General features: G+C 40.2%; 1 protein-coding gene and 2 non-coding genes across 3 annotated transcripts in view; all 3 read left to right on the forward strand.

Annotated features, from left to right (window-relative positions):
- The first annotated feature begins 7,857 nt into the window (after positions 1-7,857).
- Positions 7,858-21,181, forward strand: part of tymp (thymidine phosphorylase) — a 58,455-nt gene continuing 45,131 nt past the window's right edge. Inside the window, exon 1 of the mRNA XM_028571280.1 lies at positions 7,858-7,944. Within this exon, the coding sequence (XP_028427081.1) occupies positions 7,858-7,944 (87 nt within the window). The remainder of the gene's footprint in view (positions 7,945-21,181) is intronic.
- trnat-ugu (transfer RNA threonine (anticodon UGU)) lies at positions 12,029-12,101 on the forward strand. The gene has a single exon. It is a non-coding gene; the product is annotated as a tRNA-Thr (tRNA).
- trnat-ugu (transfer RNA threonine (anticodon UGU)) lies at positions 21,047-21,119 on the forward strand. Its single transcript has one exon. It is a non-coding gene; the product is annotated as a tRNA-Thr (tRNA).

Below are 21,181 nucleotides of genomic sequence, written 5' to 3' on the forward strand. Positions count from 1 at the left end.
GTTTGTTTCTTTTGAGTTCATATCTTAAAGGGATACGCCACCGTTTGTTGAAATAGTTCTTATCACAGTCTCCCCTGGCTGTAGATAGGTGGGCCAATGCATTTTTTGTCTCAGTGCAAGTAATTAGGTTGTTTTTTTTGTCTTTTGTTGGCTCACTTTTACTCACAACATGCTAACCGGCAACATAGGATTCCATTCACTACGCTAAGCTAACTAGCGGTGGCGCTGCCGGTGTTGCACCGGACTAAAACTATGCATGCACAAAAAAATGGGTTGGCCCACCTATCTACAGCTAGAGGAGACCCCACCTATCTACAGCTAGGGGAGACCCCACCTATCTACAGCTAGAGAAGACCCCACCTATCTACAGCTAGAGGAGACCCCACCTATCTACAGCTAGAGGAGACCCCACCTATCTACAGCTAGAGGAGACCCCACCTATCTACAGCTAGGGGAGACCCCACCTATCTACAGCTAGGGGAGACCCCACCTATCTACAGCTAGAGGAGACCCCACCTATCTACAGCTAAGGGAGACCCCACCTATCTACAGCTAGGGGAGACCCCACCTATCTACAGCTAGGGGAGACCCCACCTATCTACAGCTAGAGGAGACCCCACCTATCTACAGCTAGGGGAGACCCCACCTATCTACAGCTAGAGGAGACCTCACCTATCTACAGCTAGGGGAGACCCCACCTATCTACAGCTAGAGGAGACCCCACCTATCTACAGCTAGGGGAGACCCCACCTATCTACAGCTAGGGGAGACCCCACCTATCTACAGCTAGAGGAGACCTCACCTATCTACAGCTAGAGGAGACCCCACCTATCTACAGCTAGGGGAGACCCCACCTATCTACAGCTAGAGGAGACCCCACCTATCTACAGCTAGGGGAGACCGTGATAAGCCCTATTTCAACAAACGGTGGCGTATCCCTTTAAGACCAATCATTTAGAATTTATGAATAACAAGTAATAATAATGTGGTGGTGGTGACTTAACAGAGTTTATAATAGTTTGGAAAATGATTTTTGAGTTCCTTATGATTTGACAAGGAGTTGAATTTCAAATGTCGTTTCGGTGACGTTTTTTGAAATCCATAATGATTTGTCAATGAGTGTGACTTTGTGCTGATGTGCCGTGTGTTTCAGGGAGAGCTGCAGCGGAGCTCCAACTGTAAACCTCTCTGGTTTCTAACCTGCTTATCGAGGGCTTACTGTACATGGTGCTATCTGTTTAAAGCCATCTGTACAGAAAATACCTTTCTCCTTCCCCTCCTAGACCTTCCTTACACTGACATACCAAACTCTTAACTCTATTATTCCTAAACTAACCAATCAAGTGTGGCTGTACCTGCCAAAGCCATCTCACAGTAATGGTAACTCACCAGGAACAGGCCATAGATGGAGTTTCCTCCCTGCCATATTGGGGATTTATTCCCTGCCATACGTGGAGTTTCCTTCAGAACATTAATAGATTAAATAGCAAGTTGCCTAATTACAGTTTACCGTGCAATCATGTGAAGTCCAAAAAATGTGATGGGGATGCTAATTTAGAGGTTTTTTTCTGACCCGATAGCCGACCCTCATTAACCAATCATTAACTGAAAATTCAATTTCAATTTAATTGTATTTATAGTGTCAAATCACAACAGGAGTTATCTCAGGACATTTTACAGATAGAGCAGGTCTAGACCACACTCTATAATTTACAAAGACCCAACTATTCCAACCCCCCTCCCCAGAACAAGCATTTGGTTCAACAATGGCGAGGAAAAAACTTCCTTTAAGCAGGCAAGACAACAGACTAGCAGGCAGCGAGTCCCAGTTCACCCATCCGGGATGCTCGGACATACTTTGCGCGCTCTGAATCCGTGGACATCTGTGGACCGGTTGGGCAGCCACGCTGTTTTACTTGTAGCGGAGTATTTTCATAGTGTGGTATTAGTACTTAAAGGATCTGAATACTTCTTCCACCTCTGCAGGCTAGTCACCGGTCTATGCAGCAGAGTTTCGTTGACAATATAGTTAAAAGTCATTACGAGGACAATGTTAACTGCCGCTAAAACCACAAAGTATCAATTCTATTTGATGACTTTTTTACATTTGCACAATAGATGAGATACAATCTGTAAAAAAAATAATAATCTGTGAAGTCGCTATAAGGTGTATTTCTTCACTTTGACTAGCCGAGTTAATAACACATGAATAATCACAAACTGTTGACTTCAACTAGGCTTTGACTCCCTCTTTTCTAAATAACTTCACACAGTAAATTCAAACTAATTAGACCTGACTACATAATTCATCTGACAAGTTACAGTCTCTCCTCTTTAATCCCCTCTGAAGCACAATCAACGTTCCAGTGCCTGTTTCCACGACAACAAATCTACTGCGTTTATATCGCTTTGTATTCCCAGCTGAAGTACCTAAACACGAGCTGAACCACAATCATGAATCCCAAAGTTGTACAAGTTCACGGTGCCCTTTTATGTGAAAAAGTTTTACGCAAAGAGGTATAAAATGTATAGTCTATGTACAGCACATTACAGTAGACTTTATAGTCTGTATAATATATATTATGGTAGAATAATGTAGCTATAGTGTAATATATAAAGTAAAGTAGACAATAAAATGCATACAGTAATATTTTGGTAGACTGTAGTCTATAAAGTCTTAGCTGTGTGTGATATTCAGCCTTTGTAAACAGCCACACATCAGCTGTTTGACTTTAAAGAGTGACTGAACTCTCATCCCACTTGAATGAGTTTATAAATTACATCTAACTTAATAACACTATCCATTTCTTCTAGTCGCCAGTCTGTAGTCCTAGTAGTTAACACCCTTGAAATATTTGACAGATCTGATTAAACACGCTCATGTTAACGTTCGAGATATGCTCGAAACAAACTACTTTGTACGAAGTACCGTTGGTCCACTACAAGGCAAAATGCGACGAATCGTACGCAGAGAAGTTCTTACTTTTCTCACCTCGGTTTTCCAGGCCAAACGCTGCGTGAAGTAAGCATCAGAGTCACATTGTTGGTTTGGGAAAGTTACAAAAATCGGAGGGGGCCTTCTATTTTTGGCATTTGGTTGCCAGTGTCTAAGTGTGACAGCCCCTAAAGCTAATGATGTGCTCAGTCTTCACTGCCGTCATCTTCAGACATAGATGTGAGGCTATCGTAGGCCCACATGTTAGGTAGAAAACGTGCTTAAATACTAGGGCTGTGCTCGATTGAAGAAATTCTTAGTCGACTAACATTCAATTGTATCAACTAATCGATTAGTTGATTTAATCGACAGATCTGTAAATCTGAGTTTCTCCGCAAAGAGTCATGCAAAAGCACCACTTTAATTCTTGTGTTTACCAGAGATGTGCTCGTATGTTTCTTGGAAATAAGTCACTTAGCATGAAAAAAAAAGCATCAAACATGACTAATGGACTAAAGAAATCTAAGTTGACTAAGACCAAAACGACCGATTAGTCAACTTATCGACTAAGAAGGAGCAGCCCTATTAAATACACATTACAACATGCACAGTTTCACATATTGTAAAAAAGGTAATGCATTTAAGATGCTTGCTCCTTCACATACATTCTCTAACATGACAACATGCATTACATTTTCCTATGGGGACATGCATAGATTAAACAAAAATACAGAGCAGCACTTAAACTCACAAAAATAAACACCACACGTTTAACTAGGAAAGAAGAACAGTACAAACATTAATATGAAGTGACATATCTTTAAAATACATCAGCCGAAGAGGGATATACCTCCGCCTTTCGCCTTCCTACACTCCGTGGCACCGTGACGAATGCCAGGGAGAGATTACTCGCGACTGCCAGCAGATTTAGGATACGTAACGGAGTCTCCAAAGGAAGTTAAAAAGAGAATTAAAACGACAATGCGACAGGCAAAAGCAACAAGACCAAAGTTAATATTGGAGTGGAAGGAACGATCACGGACGAAATAATACGGCCAACGTAGGAGTTAAAACGCGCTGGGAATGGGAGGGGCTAGAAAGTAATATTCAGTTGGTTGTCATATACAATTTCATCGCTAGATGGGAGAAATTCGTAGCTTTAAGTAGCCTTCCACACTGGACCGTACCAATTAAAAAATTGAAAGGGAACTCTTGAGCGCACAGACCTCCACTAAAGGCCACGGCCTATCTAGAATGTTAGCGAAAGTGAAAAATTGTTTGTGTATCTGCTCCGTGATTCGGATCCACTCCGAAATGTAATGGGTTCTTTTGTGGTCCTTGCTACACCGTAATCTTGCTGACAGACAATCAGACAAACCAAACCGAAGACCTCCTCGGCGGAGGTAACCAGTGGAAACGTTACACCACAAAACATCTTTTTAGTAATTCATCTTTAGAACTTTTGACAGTATTGGTCTCAGAGGTAAAGAGAGAGCTCGTGAGTAGCTGTTTACATCGAGTGAATATCACATTTATTTTAAATATGTACTGTATGTGTAGTATATATTATAAAGGACTATTAGTCTACTGTATCCACAGAATGAGACGTGGGCTGTCGCTTTCTCTGCAGTTGTAACAATGATAATCAGTGATGGAGAGGTGATGTCACCTCTGACCTCAGGTCCCCCACCCTGTACACTAACATAAACATGAGGTCATTCATTTTTTTTGTAGGATTTCTCAGCCAATCAGAAAGCAGCAAACCTGCTGCTAAAAAATATCTCTTCAGTGACGTGGTGATGAATTTGAGAATATTGGCGTTCCTCCACTTGGGAAAAGTAGTTCCTTCGTTATTTTTGCGTTCTGTATTGACAGGTGCGATATTTGAAAATTGACAATTATTATAAAACAAATTTAAATTACATTTATATATCTGCATTTATGTCAAAACCTCGAGACTTTCAAACATCAAAATGTCATTTATTAAATATGTTTGTGTCAAAATGACATATAAAATTTCCATCAGCACTTAGAGTACATTTTGCTGAGGATATATTTTTTTTAAATTAAGAGTGGGGAAAATACATCTGGAACCAGCATCCCCCTAATTCACAGCTCTAACACACTTCACACACAAAGCTTTTTTAAGATTAAATTAACAGTGACCTCACTTACTTATTACTTACCATATTACAAATTACATTTCAGCAAAAGATTGATATGCAATAAGGTTATTAATGAAGTTTATAACCATCAACCCAAAATTTACTTTTGTCCGCCATGTTTCTGCGTAATATGACGTCAACTCGGCAAGTCGTGTGCCAAACTTTTCGCCGGCTTTCCGAATGTTGTTCCGACCTGATCTTTAATTTCTGAATATTCGGACACCACACGAATGCAGCAGAAGATACAACAAAGGACCAACATGGCTGCCAATGCATACCTGATGGTGTTCACCATGGTAACACCTCAGCTTCCTGCTGATTGGCTGAGAATCCTGGCTTTCTAACCTGCGTGTGAAACCTTCCTCCTCCTGATATTCACCTGGTTATAATGGTTTAATGGTTACCTTCCTTCCTCCTTTCTAGCTTCCTCTTTTTACAGTATGTTTGTAGTTTCTTCTGGAGTGAGTGGCGTGCGTGTACTTGTAGGTTTTTTTTCTTCCCTTTTCTAAAAACTAAAGAGCACACAAATGAGAACCGATGAGCTCTGCAACGCAACAGATTGTAATCTTTATAATAAAGTCATTTATTACAAAGTTAAGACCCGTGCCTTCCTGTGTGGTTCTTTCACATTAAGAGCTTTCATTTATTACAGAGTTAAGTGTGGTTCTTTCACATTAAGAGCTTTCATTTATTACAAAGTTAAGTGTGGTTCTTTCACATTAAGAGCTGTCCGTTTACTACGGACTCGGTGAGTTCATGACCTCTGATCTCATTAAGACGCTAAAAGTTTAAAAGACGAGTTAATGAATCATGACTTTCACCACCTTGGTTTGACGACCACATACTCCTGATTAGGGTTGTGCAAATAAAATCGATTCATATTTGAATCACGATTCAAGCTCTACCGATTCAAAATCGATTCATAGAATTCCAAAAATTGGTTCATATTTTTTATTTTTTAATTGTATGTCTACTGCAGACACATGAGAAAAGTAACTACATTTACATACTGTGAATCGTTTTTTGAATCGAGAATCGTTTTTGAATCGAAAATCGATTTTGAATTGAATCTTGAGCCTAAAAAAAAAATCAATATCAAATCCTGATATTTTCTGAATCGTGCACCCCTACTCCTGAATCCCTGAATAACTTCAGTGAAGAATATATAATCATTTAAATCCCTGTGGTGAAATTAGCGCTTATCTTCCTGTTGGTGCATCCTTACAGAACGGAAACCACAACATCGTAATCTCAAGATCATGGTGTGATAGCTTAGCTTAGTTTAGCTTAGCTTAGCATGAAGACTGGAAACAGGGGAACACAGCTAGCCTGGCCATGGGATGATGTGCTGGTGATGGTGCCAACCAAGAATATTGGATGTGTATTTTGAGACATAACCTTTTCTTTTACAACCCCAAATCAGAAAAAGTTGGGACAGTATGGAAAACACAAATAAAAAACGAAAGTAGTGATTTCTAAATGTACTTTGACTTGTATTTCATTGCAGACAATGTGTACACAAAATATTTCATGTTTGTCTGGTCAACTTAATTTCATTTGTAAATATACATCCTTTCCTGTCATTCAGACCTGCAACACATTCCAAAAAAGGTTGGGACAGGAGCAATTTAGGGCTAGTTATCAGGTAAATTGGTTAAATAATGATGTGATTTGAAACAGGTGATGTCAACAGGTGATTGTAATTATGATTTGGTACAAAAGCAGCATTCAAGAAAGGTCTAGTCCTTTAGGAGAAAAGCTGGGCCGAGGATCGCCAGTTTGCCAACAAATACGTGAGAAAATTATTGAAATGTTTAAAAACAATGATTCTCAAAGAAAGATAGGAAGACATTTGCTTATTTCACCTTCAACAGTGCATAACATAATTAAAAGATTCAAGGAATGTGGAGGAATTTCAGTGCGTAAAGTGTGATGGAAATTTCTTGCAGCAGCAGAGTTTAGTAAATATCAATGATAAAAATGAATACGAATAAAGACTGTTTGAGAATTAAACCAAAATCTGGTCTTTGAGCATGTATTATATTTTGCAAAATATGAGAATACAGATTCACAGGTACACGCAGTACAACTGAATGAGCATTTCTAACCTAAAATCTAAACATCACATCATCATATAGTCAAAACCTCTCTTTAGCCACCCCTCTCACTTTATCTTTTAGCCTGGCCATAGTTGAAAATAGGACATCATGAAAAGTCAAACTATGCTTACCTTCCCCTCTGCCCCTGTTCTTTTCATAGACTAAACAATAGTTTATCTCAGGAGGCAGAAGGAAAGGTTTTGTGGCCTTCTCGACTTTGTCTGCTAAAAAGTTAAACAAATGAGAGGCTAATGTCTCTCCAAAAATAAAGATTCTAGGCTAAGAGTTCATGGCTGCAGCTGTCCCTCTCTAGTCTTTAAGAGTCTAAGAGGAAGGAACAGCATTCTATGGAGGTTTTAAACAATCTTTAAGCAAATGGTTAAAATAAAATTTGCCACCACAAAAGGACAAGGGCGCAAGCCTAAGCTGAACAAACGTGACTTCCGATCCCTCAGGCGGCCCTGCATCAAGAATCGTCATTCATCTATAAGCGATATCACCACATGGGCTCAGGACTACTTTGGCAAACCTTTGTCAAGTACCACAATACGTATTTACATCCACAAATGGGCTCGGAGGCATCTGGGATGGACCATCACACAGTGGAAACGTGTACTGTGGTCAGATGAATCATTATTTCAGGTATTTTTTGGGAGAAATGGACACCGTGTGCTCCGGACCAAAGAAGAAAAGGATCATCCAGACTGTTACCAGCATCAAAGTCCAAAAGCCAGGGTCTGTCATGGTATGGGGTTTTGTCAGTGCCCTTGGCAAAGGTAACTTGCACTTCTGTGATGGCACCATTAATGCTGAAAAGTACATAAAGATTTTGGAGCACAATATACTGCCTTCAAGAAGACATCTTTTCCAGGGACGTCCATATATATTGCAACAAGATAATGCAAAACCACATTCTGCACACATTACAAAGTCCTGTCTGCGGAGGAAGAGGATACGGGTACTTGACTGGCCTGCCTGCAGTCCCGACCTGCCTCCAATAGAGAATGTGTGGCGCATTTTGAAGCGCAAAATGCGACAACAAAGACCCCGTACTGTTGCCCACCTTAAGACAAAATTACACCTGAAACACTTCATCACTTGGTGTCTTCAGTCCCTAAACGTCTTTTAAGTGTTGTGAAAAGGAATGGCAACATTACAAAGTGGTAAATGCTTTACTGTTCCAACTTTTTTTGAAATGTGTTGCAAGAACCAAAATAGGAACACATTATCATGAGGAAACACATTAAAGTATGTGCTGTTGTATTGTCTGCAATGAAATACAAGTCAAAGTACATTTAGAAATCACTACTTTCTTTTTTTATTTGTGTTTTCCATACTATCCCAACTTTTTCTGATTTGGGGTTGTACATCACAGAGACAGTTGTTCTTAGTCTGTTTATTTTATTTATTTCAGGTTTATTTAACAGGGACAATGCACACTAATAATACATATAAAAATGTACAGTGTGCCAGAATTAGCCAAAATGCTATTTTACATCTGCTGTCTCTGGACAGATCGTACAATGTCACACCTAAAAAGATAAAAGGATTGTATGTTGAAGTTTTTCAACTGTTTTTCATCATACTGTCAGTCCAACAACCACATAGCCACTGCTGAAAATTTAAGAGCAGACTGCAGAGTACCATCCCATCTGCTGAAAAGTTGATTTGCTGCTATCTGCCTTCCTGTCCAGGATCTGTAGTCTCCAGGACTTTTTTGAACTTTTTTCAACATACTATATACATTTTTTAAGCATACTATACTATGACTGTTTTTTTAAAACTGTTTTGCATGGAGCACATGGTTTCAAACTCTAATGAGAGCACATGGCCTTCATGGGCAGGAAAGATTCTAGCTGATCCCTCTCACCCTGGAAACAATGTGTTTGAATCTCTCCCCTCTGGCACGAGGTGTCCATCAGAAATCCACCTCACACTGGCTCCATAGCTCAGTGGTTAGAGCACTGGTATTGTAAACCAGGGGTTGTGAGTTCAAATGTCACTGGTGGCTAATCACATCCTTGAGTTTCCCTTGTTGGGATCAATAAAGTATCCATTGATCTCTGTACTCCTAATCACTACACTATGCAGACTACCATCGCCTGCCTGTTGCAGACAAGGCTTCAAGTACTTCAAAAGGAATTTCTCATATGATGTTTTTGTATATGTTAATGAAGACAAGAGCAGACTGCACAGTACCATCCCCTACTGCTGAGAAGTTGATACATACTATATGTTTTTAAACTGTTTTTTTTGGTACTTTTCTATATACTATACTATGATTTTTTGTACTTTTTACTATGACTTTTTTTACCCTATACTACTATACTGTAACATTTTTTTGACATACTATACTATGACTGTTTTTTAAACTGTTTTTCATCATACTTTCTATACTATGAAATAGTATCGTGGAGTTCAATGACTTATTGGCACTTTGACTACATACTATACTATGATTTTTATCGACATACTATACTATGATTTTTTCCTGAGAAGATGACATACTATACTATGACTTTTTCCTACATAATATACTATGACTTTTTTTTTTTGACATACTATATACTTTTTTACTTTTTTGACTTTTTTTTGACATACTTTACTATGACTGATTTTTTTTTCTGCTGGAGCAGCTACCCCCTGTGACCCGACACGGATAAACGGACTTTTTCAACCCTAAGATGGATGGATATACTATGACTTTTTTGTACTTTTTTCAACATACTATACTATGACTTTTTTTCGACATACTATACTATGACTTTTTTTTTTAAAGTGTTTTTCAGCAAACTGTCTGGATACGCTGCTGCCACTGCTGAAGACAAGAGCAGACAGCAGAGTACCATCTCCTCTGCTGAGAAGATGATACATACTATACTATGACTTTTTTTTTTGTACTTACCATACATACTTTTTACTATGATTTTTTTGGACATACTATACTATACTTTTTTTTACTTTTTTCATACATACTATTTTGTGTATTTTTTTGGACATACTATACTATGACTGTTTTTGTTTTTAAACTTTTTTTGTACTGTTTTTTTGACATACTATACTATTACTTGTTTTGATTTTTTGGGACATACTATACTGTAACATTTTTTCAACTGTTTTTCATCATACTTTTTGCACACAATGCTTGCTGCCACTGCTGAAGAAGACAAAGAGCAGACTGCAGAGTACCATCCCATCTGCTGACTTTACTATGACTTTTTTTTCTTTTTCTGCTGGAGCAGCTACCCCTATATTATGACCACACAACGGATAAACGGACGAAGATGGATGGATGGATATACTATGACTTTTTGTACTTCTTTTTTTTTCAACATACTATATTATGACTTTTTTCGACATACTATACTATGACTTTTTTTTTAACTGTTTTTCAGCAAACTGTCTGGTACGCTGCTGCCACTGCTGAAGACAAGAGCAGACAGCAGAGTACCATCTCCTCTGCTGAGAAGATGATACATACTATACTATGACTTTTTTTTTGTACTTTTTCGACATACTTTGCTATAACTTTTTTGGACATACTGTACTATGGCTTTTTTGTACTTTTTTGACATACTATACTATTACTTGTTTTGACTTTTTTCGACATACTATACTGTAACATTTTTCAACTGTTTTTCATCATACTTTCGGGTACGCTGCTGCCACTGCTGAAAACGAGAGCAGACTGCAGAGTACCATCCCAGCTGCTGAAAAGTTGATTTGCTGCTATCTGCCGTCTTTCCAGGATCTGTAGTCTCCAGGACTCTGAGGCGGGCAGGAAAGATTCTAGCCGATCCCTCTCACCCTGGAAACAATATGTTTGAATCTCTCCCCTCTGGCACAAGGTGTCCATCAGAACAGACATTTTTCGACACACTATACTATGACTTTTTTGACACACTATACTATGACTTTTTTTTCAACATACAATACTATGACTCTTGTCGACATACTATACTATGACTTGTTTTTCAACATACAATACTATGAGTTTTGTCAACATACTATACTATGACTTTTTTTTTTTTTCAACATATTATACTATAAGTTTTGTCGACATACTATTCTATGACTTTTTTTTCGACATACTATACTATGACTTTTGTCGACATACTATACTATGATTTTTTATCGACATACTATACTATGACTTTTGACTTTTTTCGACATACTTTACTATGACTTCTTTTTCTGCTGGAGCAGCTACCCCTGCGACCCGACACCGGATAAACGGACGAAGATGGATGGATGGATATACTATGACTTTTTTGTACTTTTGTCAACATACTATACTATGACTTTTTTCGACATACTATACTATGACTTTTTTTTAAACTGTTTTTCAGCAAACTGTCTGGTACGCTGCTGCCACTGCTGAAGACAAGAGCAGACAGCAGAGTACCATCTCCTCTGCTGAGAAGATGATACATACTATACTATGACTTTTTTTTGTACTTTTTCGACATACTTTACTATGATTTTTTTGGACATACTATACTATGACTTTTTTGTACTTTTTTTGACATACTATACTATTACTTGATTTTACTTTTTTCGACATACTATACTGTAACATTTTTCAACTGTTTTTCATCATACTTTCGGGTACGCTGCTGCCACTGCTGAAAACGAGAGCAGACTGCAGAGTACCATCCCATCTGCTGAAAAGTTGATTTGCTGCTATCTGCCGTCTGTCCAGGATCTGTAGTCTCCAGGACTCTGAGGCGGGCAGGAAAGATTCTAGCTGATCCCTCTCACCCTGGAAACAATGTGTTTGAATCTCTCCCCTCTGGCACGAGGTGTCCATCAGAAATCCACCTCACACTGGCTCCATAGCTCAGGGGTTAGAGCACTGGTCTTGTAAACCAGGGGTCGTGAGTTCAAATCTCACTGGGGCCTAATCACATCCTTGAGTTTCCCTTGTTGGGATCAATAAAGTATCCATTGATCTCAGTACACCTAGTCACTACACTATGCACTTACCATCAACTGCCTGTTGCACACAAGGCTTCAAGTACTTCAAAAGGAATTTCTCATATGATTTATGTATATGTTAATGAAGACAAGAGCAGACTGCACAGTACCATCCCCTCTGCTGAGAAGTTGATACATACTATATGCCTTTTTTTGGTACTTTTTCTATATACTATACTATGATTTTTTTGTACTGTTTTCGACACACTATACTATGACTTTTGTCGACATACTATACTATGATTTTTTATCGACATACTATACTATGATTTTTTTCCGACATACTATACTATGACTTTTTCCTACATACTATACTATGACTTTTTTCTCGACATACTATACTATGACTTTTGACTTTTTTTGACATACTTTACTATGACTTCTTTTTCTGCTGGAGCAGCTACCCCTGCGACCCGACACCGGATAAACGGACGAAGATGGATGGATATACTATGACTTTTTTGTACTTTTTTCAACATACTATACTATGACTTTTTTCGACATACAATACTATGACTTTTTTTTAAAGTGTTTTTCAGCAAACTGTCTGGTACGCTGCTGCCACTGCTGAAGACAAGAGCAGACAGCAGAGTACCATCTCCTCTGCTGAGAAGATGATACATACTATACTATGACTGTTGCAGCCAATTTGGATGAGTGTGTGTGCATGGATAGTGTGTGTGTGGGTGGTAGGTTTGTGTGAATGGTTTGATCGTTACGTCACCTGCGCACCTGTGTGTATGTGCTAATTAGCCAGGGTAGTAAGGGAATCACAGGTGAGCCAGAGGGAGAATCTAGTCTGGGAAGCCACACAGTTTTTCAACCTCAGCTGTGCGATAGTGATGGTTTTTTAGATCTCGTCTGTTCGTTTTTTAATCTTGCACGTCAGTTTTTGTATGTGTTTTAAATACATTTCTACAATAAAGAATTAACTATACGGCGATGGCGGACCTCATTTTTGCAACAGCAAGAGTTGGAAATGGCTTCAAATTCCCTGCAGTGGCATTTTTGTGGACAGATTGCCACTACATTTTGTTGAAAAACTCAGCTTCAAAGGACGGAACTATTGGATCTGCAGGAGGAAGGACAGCACCCGCGCTTCATTCATTGCATGCCAGCTGAATCCACTCACTTGGACACAGATACAGCCTGCGCAAAAGCTTTGCAGAAGAATCACGGTAGGACAAAACAAGAATTGTTACGCTGTGTGGAAGAGATTGGCCTTCTCACAAAAGGGATACAGGTACATCCTGCTACAATTCTTAATAAAGTCTTCAGCAGTTCTTCTAAATCAATATCAAAATGAGTGATGTGTCTGCAGCTGTCAGTCAAAGTGAAACGGAAAATGAACGTGGTAAAAGATCGGTCAAACAAACGGCCAAAGCATTGGAAATAAAAATAATATCAAATCAAAAGGAAAGGAATTCCAGGATAAAGAAACTACACAAATTAACAAAGGAAGTTAAGCAACTGATGCTTTCAAAGGGAAATGTGTCTGAGGTACAAACAAAGTATGAAATGTGTTTGAAACTTTGTGTGGAAATTGAACAGTTTCATGAATCATTGAAACAAAAGCTACCTGAGGATGAAATGTCAAAACAAAATGAATGGGTTGAAACACAAATGCACAGCAATAAAGCAATAATACAAAACATGGACATGTGGTTGCTTGACAAAAGGGACAATGATGATGATGATGATGATGATGATGATGACGATGATGCTGCACTAAACAAAACTGTGCTCAAAACTGCACCTGCCACAGCTGTGGTCACTGATGACATTGGTCCAGGGGACAGCATTTCTAATGTTGGTGATAAAACAGGCTTATCAACTGGCCGTTACAGTCAAAGGTCTTCAAGGTCTTCCATTTCCTCTGCATGCCTAAAAGCAGAGGTGGAAAGGGCTGCTCTCATTGCAAAGGCAGCTGCCCTTAAAGAAAGACATGAGCTGGACGCTCAGGAGGAGCAAATCCGACAGAAAAAGGAATTGCTGGAATTGCAAAGTCAAATTGCTGTTCAAACTGCAAAGGTTAATGTGTACAGAGCATCTGATGTGCAGAGCTCAAGAGCTCATTCAGATGGAATGAATTCTTATCTGAGAAGTTCTAAACGTAAATCTTCTTTCAGACTCTCTTCTATGGAATTTGTTCCACCAAGTTCAAAGCATCAATTCAATCACCCACCAACAGGAGGCAGTAATGTGGCAGTGCTAATGGAGGCACAGCCTACATATTCCAATCATCAATTCAATCATCCACCAACAGGAGGCAGTAATGCGGCAGTGCTAATGGAGGCACAGCCTAACTCTTCCAATCATCAGTTGAATATTCCACCAATAGGAGGCAACAAAACTGCCATATCAATGGGAGCACGACACCAGGAGACATTTTCAAAGCATGTTGGACCAAAAGTTTATGCTCTGAATCCCCAACCAAGCATTCCTCAAATATTTCAGGAAACATCTCATGCAATACATGACACAAAGGAACCCATTCAACGTGTTGACCTGATGCAAACTAATGTTGACCAAGGCAATCTTCTTTCCATCATGCAACGACAAAATGAAATAACTGCTCTGCTAGTGCAACAACATTCTTCATTATCATTACCTCCAAGAGATATACCAAGTTTTGATGGAGATCCTCTTGAGTATAGCACATTTATCAGAGCATTTGAGCATGGAGTGGAAGGAAAGGCTGCTAGCAGCATAGACTGTTTATACTTTTTGGAGCAGTATACCAAAGGACAACCAAGGGAGCTGGTTAAGAGCTGTCAACACATGCCACCAGACAGAGGATATCAAAGAGCAAGGACCCTTTTTAAAAGAACGCTTTTGAAATGAACAAAAGATAGCCACTGCCTACATGGAGAAAGCTTTTGGATGGCCATCAGTAAAATCAGAAGATATATTGAAGCTTTGCAAGCTTTTGCTTTGTTTTTACGTGTCTGCTGTAATGCTATGGAGGACATCAGCTATATGGCAGAGATGAATATGCCATCCAACATGCGTGCTATTGTCTTGAAGCTACCATATAAATTGAGAGAAAAATGGAGAAACACTGCTTATGAGCTGCAGGAGAAGCACAGTCGCCAAGCAGGTTTCAGTGATATTGTCAACTTAATTGAAAGGCAAGTGTCCATTGCTTCCAGTCCACTCTTTGGAAACATCCAGGACACATTCACCTCAACACCTCAGTATAAAGAGAGAAATAAAGTCTCACAAGGATGCTTTAAAGGAAAAGGAAGCAGTTTTGCTACTTCTGTGGCAGCGGTCAATGCTCAACCTGTGACTCAAATGCAAAATGAGAGAAACTTACCTGATAAACCAACAAAGGGTGTTTTGTCTGCTGTGTGAAGAGGGTCACAAATTGGAGTCGTGTCCCAAAATGGAGAAGAAGTTACACAGTGAAAAAAATGAACTTCTTAAAGGAGAAAGGTGTTTGTTTTGGATGTTTATCTGTTGGACACATGAGCAAGGACTGTCATAGGCGTCTGTCTTGCAAAGTGTGTAATTTAAAACATCCTACCATCCTTCACATCCATTCAAGAGAGAAAATCAATTCAGAGGACACGCAGCAGGAAATATCAGGAAACAGTCATGCAGTTTCTCCCAAGACATGTGGCCATATAGGGGCCGGAGCACAGGACAGCGTCTTGGCAATTGTGCCTGTACAGATTAAGGCTAAGAAAGGCAGCAAAATGCTAACCACATATGCATTTTTAGATCCTGGCAGCACTGCCACTTTCTGCTCTGAGCGACTCATGAGGGAGCTAAAGGTCAGAGGAAGGAGTGCCAAAATCCTGTTAAGGACTATGAATCAAGAAAAGTTTGTTGACAGTCATGTTATCTCAGGACTGGAGATAGCTGCACTTAATGGTAACACCTACTTTGAATTGCCAGAAGTCTACACTCAGTGTAAGATGCCTGTGACTCGGGACAACATTCCACGACAGGAAGAGTTAAGTGCTTGGCCACACTTAAGCTCTGTGGAAATTCCTGTAATTGATGCTGATGTGGAGCTGTTAATTGGGACCAATGTGCCAAAGGTAATGGAACCATGGCAAGTGGTACACAGCAACAATGAAGGACCTTATGCTGTTAGAACCATACTCGGCTGGGTTATCAATGGACCAGTGAGAGGAGGCAATGAGACTGAGATCAGCTGCCCCACTATCGTAGCTAACAGAATAACCATTGCTCACATAGAGGAACTGCTGGTGAAGCAATATAACCATGACTTCAATGAAAAATCATCAGATGACAAGCCAGAAATGTCCAGAGAAGATCTTTATTTTATGGCAATCATGAACAGTTCAGCTGAACTTAACAATGGACATTACTGCTTGAGATTACCTTTCAGAGAGGATAATGTTGTCATGCCTAATAACCGTCACGTTGCTGAGCAAAGAGTCCTTTGCCTGAAAAGGAAATTCGAGAAAAATGCAACATTTAAGGAGGAATATGTTCATTTCCTTGGTGACGTCATAGACAAGGGCTATGCAGAGAGAGTGCCAGAACACCAATTGGAAGGAAAAGAAGGAAAAGTCTGGTACATCCCGCACCATGGCGTGCACCATCCTAAAAAGGGAACCTTGAGAGTGGTGTTTGACTGCGCTGCAAGTTTCAAAGGGATTTCCCTCAACAGTCAACTACTCCAGGGACCTGACTTGACAAATTCTTTGCTTGGAGTTCTCATAAGGTTTCGTCAAGAAAGTATAGCAGTGATGGCGGATATACAGGCAATGTATCACCAAGTCAAAGTGGCAGAACAGGATACAGATTTTCTTCGTTTCCTCTGGTGGCCAAATGGTGAACTGACACAACATCTCACTGAATACAGAATGACTGTTCATTTGTTTGGTGCTATATCATCGCCTAGCTGTGCCAGTTTTGCCTTAAGAAAGACTGCTGATGACAACAGAGAAGAATTTCCAGCACATGTGATCAACACCATCAAGCAGAACTTTTATGTAGATGACTGCTTGAAATCCATGCCTTCAGAGGCAGAAGCCATGGCATTGGTGGGAAACTTGACAGCTGTATGCCAGTTGGGAGGGTTTCAGTTGTTAAAATGGGTCAGCAACAGTCGATCAGTGTTGGAATCCATTGATGCAGAGAAAAGAGCCAAAGAAATGAAAGGACTGGATTTCGACAGGGACAATCTCCTGTGGAGAGAATATTGGGACTGCAATGGTGTGCAGAAACCGACACTTTCAGATTCAAGATGGCAGTCCAAGAAAGACCATTTACAAGAAGAGGCATCTTGTCTGTTGTGAGCTCAGTATACGATCCCATTGGATTTCTGGCACCTTTTACCTTACCTGCCAAGTTGATACTGCAAAACCTCTGTAGGTTGAGCTACAGTTGGGATGACCTTATTCCTCCACACTACCAGCTGCAGTGGGTCAGGTGGCTAGAAGACCTAAAAGGGCTTAGCGTATTCAGCGTGTCAAGATGCATCAAACCAAAAGATTTCGGAAAACTCATAAGTGTCCAACTACATCACTTCTCTGATGCTAGTGAGGATGGTTACGGCACAGTTTCATATCTGAGGCTAAAAAACCACTGGGACAAGATTCACTTAGCCTTCATTTTAGGGAAGGCACGAGTTGCTCCAGTAAAGAAAGTGACAATCCCAAGGATGGAATTAACGGCTGCTGTGCTTGCTGTTAGAGTTGACAGAATGTTGAAAGCAGAGTTGCAACTAGAGCTGGAAAGTTCAATCTTCTGGACGGACAGCACAACTGTGCTAAAGTACATCAGGAATGAAACAAAACGCTTTCACACCTTTGTGTCAAATAGGATCTCCATTATCAGAGAAGCCACTGTTGTCTCCCAATGGAGGTATGTTGACACAAAACAGAATCCAGCAGACGAGGCCTCTCGTGGTTTGAAAGCTGAGGAACTCCTTACATGTTGCAGATGGATCCACGGCCCAGATTTCCTTTTCAAGAATGAAAGTGAATGGCCTATTAATATTGTGGAGCCTGCTTCTTTCAGCTGTGATGACCCTGAGGTCAAAGGACATGCTATTGTGAATACTATAATTATCAAAGAGTCACAGAATGCAACAACACAGCTGATTACCAACTTCTCGTCATGGAAAAGGTTGAAGACCTCAGTTGCTTGGTTTCATCAGTGGAGAAAGGTGTTGCAGTTGTTGTCTCAAAAAGACAGGAAATACAAGCGTGTGTGTCAGGTAATGGACTTAACATAATTGAACAGAAGAACAAAGTGGAAAAGGAAATGCAAAGCTTCAAAGCCACATTGGGTGGTCAGACTTTGGCATTGGAAGATATTAACACAGCTGAAAGTGCCATTATTCAGTACTGCCAAATGGAAAAGTTCAGTGATGAAATAACTGCATTGAAAAGTGGAACATCTGGAGTTAAGAAAAGTAGTCCGATTTACAAACTTGACCCAGTGCTGGAAAATGGGCTCTTGAGAGTGGGAGGACGACTCAGTAAAGCGGCAATGCCTGATGGCATGAAACATCCAGTCATTCTTGCTAAAAATCAGCACATCTCAACTCTCATTTTGCGCCACATTCATGAGCAACTGGGACATTGTGGAAGAAATCATCTGCTTTCCAGACTTCGCCAACAGTATTGGATCACCAGTGCTAATTCTGCAGCCAGAAAGATCCTCTCTTCCTGTGTTATTTGCAGACGCTATAGGGGAAAGCTGGGTGAACAAAAGATGGCAGATTTACCAAAGGAAAGACTCCAACCAGATCTCCCACCTTTTACAAATGTGGGTGTCGATTATTTTGGTCCTTTTGAGGTGAAGGCAGGCCGTAGCCGCATCAAAAGATATGGAGTTATCTTTACTTGTATGGCCAGCAGGGCAGTGCACTTGGAAGTGGCATACTCATTGGACACCAGTTCTTGCATCCATGCACTGCGCCGATTCATTTCAAGACGAGGCCAAGTGTCACACATCAGGTCTGATAACGGAACCAACTTTGTTGGAGCAGAACGCGAACTGAGACAAGCTCTATCTGCTCTGAACCACAAGCAAATTCAAAACACATTACTTCAATCTGGAATAAAATGGAGCTTCAACACCCCTAGTGCTTCACATCACGGAGGAGTATGGGAGAGAATCATTCGTATGGTCAGGAAGGTGCTGAATTCAGTACTTCATCAGCAAACTACAGACGACGAAGGACTGCAAACTCTTCTGTGTGAGGTGGAAGCTATCTTAATGACCGTCCACTCACAAAAACTTCAGATGATCCCAATGACTTGGAACCCCTGACTCCCAATCACATTATTTTGTTAAAAGGCAAACCTGCGCTACCACCAGGACTTTTTGACACAAGTGATCTGTACACCAGACGGCGATGGAGGCAAGTTCAGTATCTTGCTGATCTTTTCTGGCACAGATGGGTTCGGGAGTACATACCACTGCTACAGGAACGCCAGCGGTGGTCAAAGGATAAGAGGAGCTTTGTTGCAGGGGACATTGTTCTTGTGGCGGACTCTACTGCCCCTCGTGGATCCTGGCTGTTAGGAAAGGTGTTGCAGACCTTTCCAGACAAGCAGGGACTGGTACGGGTCTGTCAAAGTTCTGACCAAATGCAACATACTTGAGAGACCGATTACAAAGATCTGTCTTCTGTTGGAGGCTGATTAAGACTTTTGTAATTACTTATTCCATGGATATTTATGGACATTATTGACTGAAAATGCACACTTGTACTATGAACATTATTGATTGATTTGTCATTGGCTCCATTATTAATTTTGTGAATTGTTGTGTTATTATACAATAACAATTAGGGGCCGGTGTGTTGCAGCCAATTTGGATGAGTGTGTGTGCATGGATAGTGTGTGTGTGGGTGGTAGGTTTGTGTGAATGGTTTGATCGTTACGTCACCTGCGCACCTGTGTGTATGTGCTAATTAGCCAGGGTAGTAAGGGAATCACAGGTGAGCCAGAGGGAGAATCTAGTCTGGGAAGCCACACAGTTTTTCAACCTCAGCTGTGCGATAGTGATGGTTTTTTAGATCTCGTCTGTTCGTTTTTAATCTTGCACGTCAGTTTTTTGTATGTGTTTTTAAATACATTTCTACAATAAAGAATTAACTATACGGCGATGGCGGACCTCATTTTTTGCAACAGCAAGAGTTGGAAATGGCTTCAAATTCCCTGCAGTGGCATTTTTTGTGGACAGATTGCCACTACAATGACTTTTTTTTTGTACTTTTTCGACATACTTTACTATGATTTTTTTGGACATACTATACTATGACTTTTTTGTACTTTTTTGGACATACTATACTATGACTTTTTTACTTTTTTTTTGACATACTATATACTATTACTTGTTTTGACTTTTTTTTTTTCGACATACTATACTGTAACATTTTTCAACTGTTTTTCATCATACTTTCGGGTACGCTGCTGCCACTGCTGAAGACGAGAGCAGACTGCAGAGTACCATCCCATCTGCTGACTTTACTATGACTTCTTTTTCTGCTGGAGCAGCTACCCCTGCGACCCGACAACGGATAAACGGACGAAGATGGATGGATGGATATACTATGACTTTTTTGTACTTTTTTCAACATACTATATTATGACTTTTTTCGACATACTATACTATGACTTTTTTTTTAACTGTTTTTCAGCAAACTGTCTGGTACGCTGCTGCCACTGCTGAAGACAAGAGCAGACAGCAGAGTACCATCCCATCTGCTGAAAAGTTGATTTGCTGCTATCTGCCGTCTCTCCAGGATCTGTAGTCTCCAGGACTCTGAGGCGGGCAGGAAAGATTCTAGCTGATCCCTCTCACCCTGGAAACAATGTGTTTGAATCTCTCCCCTCTGGCACGAGGTGTCCATCAGAAATCCACCTCACACTGGCTCCATAGCTCAGGGGTTAGAGCACTGGTCTTGTAAACCAGGGGTCGTGAGTTCAAATCTCACTGGGGCCTAATCACATCCTCGAGTTTCCCTTGTTGGGATCAATAAAGTATCCATTGATCTCTGTACTCCT

Source organism: Perca flavescens, chromosome 23, assembly GCF_004354835.1.
Source record: "Perca flavescens isolate YP-PL-M2 chromosome 23, PFLA_1.0, whole genome shotgun sequence".
NCBI classification, from domain to species: Eukaryota; Metazoa; Chordata; class Actinopteri; order Perciformes; family Percidae; genus Perca; species Perca flavescens.